This window comes from Salvelinus sp. IW2-2015, linkage group LG14 (assembly GCF_002910315.2).
Source record: "Salvelinus sp. IW2-2015 linkage group LG14, ASM291031v2, whole genome shotgun sequence".
Classification (NCBI taxonomy): Eukaryota; Metazoa; Chordata; class Actinopteri; order Salmoniformes; family Salmonidae; genus Salvelinus; species Salvelinus sp. IW2-2015.
Window position 1 is genome coordinate 17,411,982 of NC_036854.1, and position 10,499 is coordinate 17,422,480.

Consider the following 10,499-nt stretch of genomic DNA (forward strand, 5'->3'; position numbering starts at 1 on the left):
GACTGTTACTGACTGCTACTGACTGTTACAGATTGCTAATGACTGTTATTGGCTGTTACTGACTGCTGCTGACTGTTACTGACTGCTACTGACTGTTACAGATTGCTACTGACTGTTACTGGCTGTTACAGATTGCTACTGACTGTTACTGACTGCTACTGACTGTTACAGATTGCTACTGACTGTTACTGACTGCTGCTGGGGCAGCAGCTCAATGTGAGGTTTTGTTCGCCTTTTCCTTAAATCAAACTTCCCAAATGAATATACACTGGCACAATAGCAATAGCTCATCCAACAGCCCTGAATTTCTTTTTTGAAATATTGTCTTTGAAACTATAGAACTTTTAGACCCACACATTATCTTGTCCTCTCTTCTCTGTGATCCGAACCTCAACAGCCTGCTGCGACAGACAGCCGGTGTTAGCACAGTATCTCCTCTCAGATAGTCAAACCTGAGCAGCCCCCTCTTCCTAACTATTCAGTCTGACAGAATCCATAGTCAATATGAATCTACACACTCAGGCATATAGCAAGTGGATGTAGAATGCAGACGTTACACTGCACAGATGACTTGACTGAATGGAGAGACAGAGAGAGGGAGGGGAGCGAGAGAAGAAGGATCACTCTGAACATGGTTGATCAACTATATTCAAGAGACCATGCGCTCTGCTCCCATTGCCTTCTGGGATACGTGAGGAATGGGTGGGGTGTGGGGGTTTCAGCCTTGTGTGACTGTAGAGAGATAACTGTACCCTTTCCTCCTTCCCTATCTACAAACACACACACACACACACACACACACACACACACACCTATCTCTTATACACATCTAGATGTGTATAAGAGACAGCTGTGTGTACCTAGAATAACACAGAGAGATGGTGTACACACACACACACACACACACACACACACACACACACACACACACACACACACACACACACACACACACACACACACCATGGCTCCTTGGCAGACAACTGCGTCAACAAGGGATTAGGGGCTGCAGAAATGTATAGAACAGACAATAGACCCAAAGAAAGAGAAACAGAGAGAGAATGGAGGAAAGCATCATTCTGATACAGTAAGGAATAGGATAGGGCAATACAGGAATAGGATAGGGCAATACAGAAATAGGATAGGGCAATACAGGAACAGGGTAGGGCAGTACAGGAATAGGATAGAGGAATACAGGAACAGGATAGGGCAGTACAGGAATAGGATAGGGCAATACAGGAATAGGATAGGGCAATACAGGAATAGGATAGGGCAGTACAGGAATAGGATAGAGGAATACAGGAACAGTATAGGGCAGTACAGGAATAGGATAGGGCAGTACAGGAATAGGATAGGGCAGTACAGGAATAGGATAGGGCAGTACAGGCATAAAAAAGATTGTAACATATCTTTTGCTCCAGCCCTGTGGCCATGCATTGGGAGTTGGAGAGTGGTGGCATATGGACTCTTCTGTCTCCTGCTGAGCTTCATGCTGGCAGCCATCTTGCCCGTCCTCCCCTGAGCTGCCAGCAGTAAAGATTGCCGCGTGTGTGTACCTCAGATGTCCTTCAGCTCACCCTGAACACACAGCTCCACTACCAGCTGAACGAGGGAGCCACCAGAAGGAGGAGAAAGGAGAGAGGGGGAGGAAAAAAGAGAGGGAGGGATAGAGTGAGTAGAAGGAGGCTGAAAGAGATTGCATAGCAGAAAATGAGGGAGGCTGACAGAGAGAGGGAATGGATTCATGGATTTAAAAGAATGGTTGGGAGGGAGAGAGAATGTAGGAGAGAGGAAAGGACTAAATGGATTCATGAATCTGTGCATTTGACTGTGTATGTGCTTCTGTGTGTGTGTGCACCAAATTATAGACCATCTCAATTGTGTCCCATACACTCCCTTGTTCCTCCTGCTGTCTCCAGGACATCACTGTGTTCTTCCATCATGTTTATTGTACAGTTCCTCTGTAGCGCCAGTCTGTAATGAGAGTGACCCTACAGGTTAGTTCTTATCATTTTTTTAATATCCCAGCTGTGGATGTGCTGCAGATAGTGGGGAACACAGCCTTATGAGGTGATATTAAACACCCATCTCAGTGGAATAAACTCATCTCGCTAGAAATGTCTTGAATTGGGAATAGAAGAGCACTTCTTTATTAAACATGGTTTTACTCTGTCTTCTCACCTCATATTGAGATGTTAACCTTTGTGGATGTCCCTCTGGTAGAGTGAAAGAGAGTTCTCCTAACAGCTCTATCCAATCAGCGTGTCCCAAACTCGGTGTCCAGCTTGTGTGATTGGAGGACACTCCTCCTCCAGAGCTCTTGCTTAAAACATCCAGAACTGATCCAGGACAGCAGCTCACTGCTGCACTGGAGAACAGCATTCACTCTCAGTTAACATTCACTGTATCTGAGGAGTGGAGGAACACTCAATGTTACGTATCCACAGATCTAGAATCAGATTATCATACCCCAATCCTAACCTTAACCAGAAGGATAAGGAAATATCTGCTCCTGGACCAGTGGATAGGGGCAACTGCCTATTTCTCCTAACGTCACCATTCTCCTGTCTTCTGTTGTCTCTCTCAGGTAGGACAGGCCATACTGAGGTGGTGCGGGTGGTCTGGGAGCCAGAGAAGACAAGCTTCTCCAAACTGCTCAAGGTGTTCTGGGAGAGCCACAACCCAACTCAAGGTAAGGTCCCGTGTAGCTCTGATGGTTGGCTCATGGCGCTTGAAACATCAGGGTCGTGGGTTCAATTCCCACGGGGGTCCAGTAGGAAAATGTATGTCCTCACTACTGTAAGTCGCTCTGTTAAATATAAAACCCACACACAGACATACTGGTATATATAACTGCAGTGTTTCCAAAGCCAATTCTTGCATAGCTTGACTCCAGCGGGGGCTTCTGCCTTCTATCTGTAACAGGAATATGAGTCTGCCATGTTGAGTGGTTGCAATCAGGGCTCTGTGAAATGAGGGTAGGAGAAAGAGGCGAGGAGAGAGGGTCACTCTCCACCAAGAGAAGTGCCTGCAGTGTGTAACCTCCCAATGAGTGTGTGTTTCATTTCACCCTTATTGACCCTGTGTGAGTCCACAGGCGACACACAACCCCAGAGAAATCTGGCTCTGTGTTAACTCTGACCCCTCCTCACGTCAACTCAGTGGATAAAACATACACACACTATGACACACAGTGTTGATGACTCTTTCCCACACTGTTGGCGCAGCATCTATGTCATATTCCTCAGGTCACTTCAGTGTCATGAATCATGAGTGATTTAGCTCAAGAATAGTGCTGTTGCACATAGCATGCAGAATTAAGGGTTCATATTTTAGATTTGATGGTTATAAACTCAGCAAAAAAAGAAATGTCCCTTTTTCAGGACCCTGTCTTTCAAAGAAAAACCCAAATAACTTCACAGCTCGTCATTGTAAAGGGTTTAAACACTGTTTCCCATGCTTGTTCAATGAACCATAAACAATTAATGAACATGCACCTGTGGAAAGGTCGTTAAGACACTAACAGCTTACAGACGGTAGGCAATTAAGGTTACAGTTATGAAAACTTAGGACACTAAAGAGGCCTTTCTACTGAGTCTGAAAAACACCAAAAGAAAGATGCCCAGGGTCCCTGCTCATCTGCGTGAACGTGCCTTAGGCATGCTGCAAGGAGGCATGAGGACTGCAGCTGTGGCCAGGGCAATAAATTGCAATGTCTGTACTGTGAGACGCCTAAGACAGCGCTACAGGAAGACAAGACGGACAGCTGATCGTCCTCACAGTTTCTTTTTTTGCTGAGTTTATATGCGTCCATAATGTATTACCTACACTATATACAGTATACAAAAGTATGTGGACACCCCTTCAAATTAGGGGATTCAGCTAGTTCAGCCACACCCCTTGCTGACAGGTGTATAAAATCGAGCACACAGCCATGCAATCTCCATAGACAAACATTGGCAGTACAAGGGCCTTACTGAAGATCTCAGTGACTTTCAACATGGCACAATCATAGGATGCCACAAAGTCAGTTTGTCAAAGTTCTGCCCTGCTAGAGCTTCCCCGGTGACCTGTAAGTGATGTTATTGTGAAGTGGAAACGTCTAGGAGCAACAACGACTCAGCCGCGATGTGGTAGGCCACACAAGTTCACAGAACGGGACCACTGAGTGCTGAAGCGCGTAAAAATCGTCTCGCCTCGGTTGCAGGTCAAGCATTCTCTGAAGTGCTGCTCACATGCCCAGTGATGCTAGATAAGGTTAACCTACTGATTCCCTTACTGTAAGACTCACTGTCATATTCCATGTGATCGTAACATGAGACTACTCTCAACAGTATGACTAAATGGTTTGTCTTCAACCTACAAGACATTTTCACTGTGTCCTCTAACACCTAGCCAATGATTGCGTGTTTGAATGGGAGCATTTTGTCAGGGAACAAAATCAGTGTGAGTCACTGTCTGTCTGCACGGCTCACACTCCACTCCGCTTCCAGCAACATAATAATTACACAGAGGTAGGCAGGCAGGCAGGCAGGCAGGTAGGCAGGTAGGCAGGCAGGCAGGTATTTGGTGTATTTGTAACGTTGTTTTCGACGAGGCTTAGTATTGCTGCAATTCTCATGCAAGTTGGTGTTTGCCATTTTGTGAATTCTTGGTTGGTGAGAGGGCCCAGACAACAGCCCTAAAGGTGCATGGGTTTATAACTGATCTCAAGCTATTTTTAGCCAGTATGTACATTCTCAGATTGGTTCTTTGATGTGGCAAGTGGAAGGCCTTCTGGGCATTGTCTCTCAGATGTTCACAGCTTTGTGGAAGTTATTGTGGCGCTGAGCTGGTTAGGCGAGATTTGCATCGTTTTTTGTGTGCTTACTGGCAACGTGTCTAGATGGAATTTGTATTTTGTGGTCCTGGCAACTGGACATTTTTTTGGACCTATTAATTTTTGTTCTTACTCTAGGTAGATTGATGTCAAGGGGCCCAGGGTTGACAGAAATTGTGCAGAATATCTGGTGGTGCTGTAGCCTCCTTGGTTTGGGGACAGAAACACCAGATCATCAGCAAAACAGCAGACATTTGACATCAGATTCTAGTAGGGTGAGCCGGGTGCTGCAGATTGTTCAGTGCCTCGCCAATTCGTTGATATATATGTTGAAGAGGGTGGGCTTAAGCTGCATCCCTTGTCTCAGCCACGCCTGTGGAAAGAAATGTGTGTGTTTTTTTGGCCAATTTTTTTATCCGCACATTTTGTGTAATGGATTTTATAAATGTTGTAATGTTTTTTCCCGAACGACCAACACTTTCATCAATTTGTTGCAGACCGCTCATGCCTGCAAATTGGAGTCAAAACCTTTTTTGAAGTCTAACAAAGCACAAATAAGGAAAGACTTTGCCTTTGCTTTCTGGTCTTGCTTTGCTTTGTCAATCGGGTGGTGCAGTGTGACACTAGAGCTGTTGGAGCTGTCGTACTGTAATATATGTAAAATGCGAATTTTGACGATGCTCAGTCAGTTGTGTTTCAACTTTTGAGGAAATGTGAAGTTCGCTGTTATGATAATGCAGAGGCTTTCCCAAGTTGCTGTTGACGCATCCCAACGGTACAGTTTTTATTTGGGACAAATTGTCTTCACTATGTGGATTGGGGTTGTGGATCAGTCCTTGGTTCCAAATATTGGAAAGAATGTCCAGAGCTGAGAATGATGTTAAAGTGCTTTAGTATGGCCACCATTGGAATTTGTGGGTCTAAGCATATAGTTTTATAATTTCATGTCGGCATTCATTAACACCACAGGCTTTTCATGGTGTGTAAGTGCGGCTTTGTATTAACATTTGTGTGTAAAGAGTCAATATAGATCGTAATTATGTGAGGAATGCCAGTGCGATTCTGGTAGTCTTTTAATACGCTGATTCTAAGGTAACTGGATTGAATTATGTTTTGGGCTGTTTGGTTCTTCTCGCTATAACACAAGGCAAATGTTGGAGAAGTGGTTTATCCACACATCTCCGTTCTTGAATAGATAACTGTTATTCAATTCATGGTTGTTTTGTCATAGTTGTGTTCTAGGGGGCGTATTTGTGTGCTGAGAGTGTCAGGTTCTTGCCCATAGGTGATTGAAGATGGTTCAGGTAGCTACAGACTGGTAGCATATCTACTGTGCCCTAGGTAGGGATCTCTTCCCTGTCCTAGGAGAGGAGAAAGCTGTCATTGTTAAAGCATATTTCTCTCTTTCTATATGATCTAACTGCCTAAACTAGGGCCATAGAGAGAAAAACAGTGATTGAGTAGAACAAGACCTTTTGTTTTTGCCTCACATCAGTGTTTGCTTTTGGGCTTTGAGGAGATGCAATGTTTGTTCATCCAGTGCTCTGTAGTAGGCATTATTTAGTCACTTCTAGGCACTCTGTGAACTGTACTCACGGGGCATCAAAGGACTTTATAAAACTTTATAGTTTTCCCCTTGAAGCTGTCTTTCTGGCTCGTTCTGTTCATACTTTGATTAGAATCTCTGGTTCTCTGGTCTGGGTGTTCTCTAGACACGGCCTGTGGGCTAGTCGCTAGCAACTCACCTCTCGTATTGAGGAGCGCTGAGTTGCACTATGTTAGTGACCTTGGCTGCACACGCTAGAGAAAATGTTTTATGATCTAAAAGACAAAAACGTGATGGTTATGCTGTGGAGCATACAACAAGATTCCCAGGTATGTGTTCTGTCGCGCATCTACGTAGCTGCATGTTTTTCCTATGTCTTTTGGTCCCCTATGAATAGGGGACGGGGATGAACTGTTGGAGTTACAGGGTTGTCCAACTGAATGTATTAACTGAAATGTGGCTTCTCATTTAAACCCAACCTCTAATCAGAGAGGTGCGGGGGCCTCGCTTAATCTGACTATCCACGTATTGTGGCGCGCGGGGAAAGTGGGTTGCTCAGGGCAAGAAGAAGACCGATTTTTACTTGTCAGCGTCGCGGCTCTAACAACTACGCGAGGACCACTACTCCTGTGCCACCACGCTATTGCTGACTACGCAGGAGGAGAGAATACTGCCTTGTAAACCAATATGTGGTAGAGTCGTGCTATCGAATGGATTCCAGCATATTACAGTCACGATGATCTTTGGGGTTGAAGGCAAGAGAGTGTGGAGTGACGAGTGGAAGTAATACGTGAGTGATCTGTGCTGAGGCCGTCTGCACCCATAATGATATGCGCTCGCCGTAGGTACGTCAATTGGATTAGGTTATCCTGTCTTAGGTGTGTGATTGGTATTGTGTCGTGCGTGCACTCGTGTATAACTTAGTGGTGTGTGTTCGCTTATCTGTTAGTGTTTTTTTAATTCTGTGACCTGTGCCATGCGTGTGCGGTGGTAAGAACTCACAGCATGTGCTCTGTTCAGTGAAAAGGGTCAGATTAAAGTACAGGTGAATCGTGCACTCACAGGGATTTCCTCGCCTGAGGAAGCGGCCCGAGACTTCGCTGCAGCTATGGTGAGGAATACAGGGCCTGAAAACAAACTCGGCCTATCCGGTGGGTCGCACTTCACTGCGATAATAGAAGAAGATACTATGTTTACTCAAGACTCTATTTCTTCTCCTCAGACCTGTGTCCTCCTCCATACCATCCTTCCCGGTACCGTGCGGTCTGAGTCTATGCGGTATAGATGGTGATGTATCATCTTCGCGCGATCAGATCGAACTATGGCCTATTGTGAGATGCGTGGAGTGGCGCAAGCAACACCACATTTGGTCATAGGGACAGGATGTGTAAGTATCTCATCATAGTCGGTGTTGTGTCTGCGGGGACTGGGGGGACATTACTACAGGAAGTGGGAAGAGTTATGTGTGTCAGGTATAGAGCGGGCAGAGGAGCTTTGAGAGACAGTTAATAACAGGAGCAGCCTATCATGTCCGACTGGGGGAATCGAGTAAATAGTTTCAACTAGTTGAGCAGATTGCTTATTCAGCTATGGTTGGTGCTGAGGCCTCAGGAGTGAAAGGATTGATGTTGAATATAATGCACTAGCTCTGTGCTGGGGCCAACAGCTCTTTCATCCATTCCCTACTCCTCACAGATTGGAGACCAAAACACAAATTACGGACAATCTTTGGCACTGGCTACATCTCACTCACTCAGCACCATATCTAATAACTGGCTATAAGTAGAAGTGGAGGCATAAAAATATACTAACTGGGAGACGCACGAGAAGGATCAATATGGGATAACACGAACGTGTGTCGGTGAGGGTCTGTGGACCAACGAGCTCACAGCGGCACACACACGTCAGACGATCGAGGACAGGCACGAGATGGTCGAGTAGAACTAGGTCAGGCAGGGGGATAAGAGGAGCAGACTACAAGGAGAGATCTAAGGAAAGGGATATGAAGAGGTAGAATGGGATTAAGGAGGGAGGGATGGACGGCAGATCTGGAAGCAGCAAGAGAGAGAGAGAAAAGACTCAGGAGGATAAGAACACTAGATGATGGAAAAAGAGGCGCTTCTCACTGAATTTCACTCTGGTTTCTCCGGGAACAAGAACCTTCTCTAGGTGTTAAGGCTAGTGGCGCCGCGAGGCGCGCACACAGCACAGGGACACACACACAGGCAATCCAACAAGACAGCAACGCGCACCACGGATAGGACAGCACACACCACACGCACACCCCACAGAACGCACGCACACCACACGCGCCCACGCGCACACACGACACACGAGCACCGACACTACACAACACAAGCACAGCACACAGGCAGGCAGGCAGTCAGCCTTGTAACTCACAATCGTACACATCATAACACACACACAACATCAACAATACGCAAACATCACACACACACAGAAGAAGCCATGTATAGTTGGTCCATAGTGTTCTCTTGACTTGCATAAGTAGTTACTCTCGAAGGTCAGGGTTTTTTGGTATACAGAGCAGTGTCTTTTCGTCCACCATGGATACTACGTCACACTACACAGTCCGCGCTCTGATTGTGTGAGTGATGGGTTCTTAAAGATCAGAGATACTGATACAGATGCAAGTCCACTCTCAAATTGATTAAATGGCATAAGCAGCTCTTAAGTTGGCTGAATAGTGACAGAGTTGGGTTGGGAGATCTCGGGTGAGAGGTAAGAGCCGTGTTATCAGAGAGGCACATCGTATATAGGGAGATAGAAGTGGGATTACTTGGGATAGGTTCCATAAGCTTTTGGACTCAGGAGTTACCTCAGACTTGTTGGTTGTCGTGTCGCTTGTGTTGGTTGTGTGGTGGTGGTGTGGTGTCACGTGGTATTGGTGTTGCATGTGTTGTAGGTTGATTCAGTCTGGTGTCGTTGGTTTCACTAGTTCGTATGTGTCTCCAGGTCTGTTGGTTGTCTTTGGTGATTTGCTAGGTCGTTTCCAGGTTCTTGGGTGGTCGCATGGGGTTATGCTCTTGTTCATCTCTCAGTGTGTCTGTGGTGGTTCCTGTTTGGTAGTTCTTCGGTGATGCCTAGGGGTCTGGGTTGGGTGGGTCGCTAGTTGGGTTGTCTCATGTTCATTGACAGTTCTGTGGTCTACTCTGTTATCTCAGTCATTTCCCAGTCTTGTTTGGGGGTCTCTTCTTGCTTCTCGCATCTCTGACTTTACATAGTTATTATTTCCAATCAGGTGATGTGGTCTATTGTAGAATGAACTAGGGTCTAATTTTAGTGTCTCTCTCTATTAGTCTAATCTAAGCAGTTCAGTTTACAGTATCTGGTTAATCCTGGCCATTGTATCTTATACCGAAGATTCCACAAATATAAACGGCAACTGCAACGATTTCAAACGGGATATTCTACAGATTTGATTGTGTAGTTACATGGTCTTCATAAACGGGACATAGTCAACTTTAAATAATTTTTGGCCTAATCTTGGGGATTTCACATCACTGGGGACAGGGGTTAGCCGTGAGTGGGCTTTGGAGGACACGGCCCACTCCTTGCGGAGAGTCCGTGGTCACATACGCACTGGGGAGCGCAAGGACACTAAGGGACGTCTAGAATTGCGATTTTCCCCACAAAAGGGCTTTTGTACAGAAAATCTATCAGTTCATTACCTGTCCGGGTGGCTGGTCTCAGACAATCCTGCAGGTAAAGATCCAGATGTGGAGGTCCTGGGCTGGCTGGTTTAGACAGTTGTCTGCGGACTTGATGAGGCCGGGTTAGGGGAGTACTGGCAGAGCGTCATCTAAACTGACAGCCTAGTTGCAGCTTTGTGATAGGAATTCTGCAGTCAGCATGTCAACTGCTGTGTAACAAAACTGGACCTTTTTAGAGCTGCCTTTTATTGTAATCTCAGCACAAGGTGCACATGTGTAATAACTATAATAATCACTTCTTGGATATGCCTACACCTACCCTACACCTACACTACTCCCATAACAGGGAATGTTAACAAATTTTGTTTGCGACAACATATTTAGAGAAATAGAGCTTTTGTTTGCATGGAACATTTGGAATATTTTATTTAGCTCTTGGACATGGACCGGTCTCCATCCC

At 45.7% G+C, this 10,499-nt stretch overlaps 1 protein-coding gene across 1 annotated transcript in view; it reads left to right on the forward strand.

Annotated features, from left to right (window-relative positions):
- The first annotated feature begins 2,415 nt into the window (after positions 1–2,415).
- LOC111973609 (mitochondrial peptide methionine sulfoxide reductase) overlaps positions 2,416–10,499 on the forward strand; it is a 31,204-nt gene continuing 23,120 nt past the window's right edge. The window contains exons 1-2 of the mRNA XM_070446770.1: positions 2,416–2,692; positions 7,361–7,476. Of these exons, the coding sequence (XP_070302871.1) occupies positions 2,431–2,692; positions 7,361–7,476 (378 nt within the window). The 5' untranslated portion in view covers positions 2,416–2,430. The remainder of the gene's footprint in view (positions 2,693–7,360; positions 7,477–10,499) is intronic.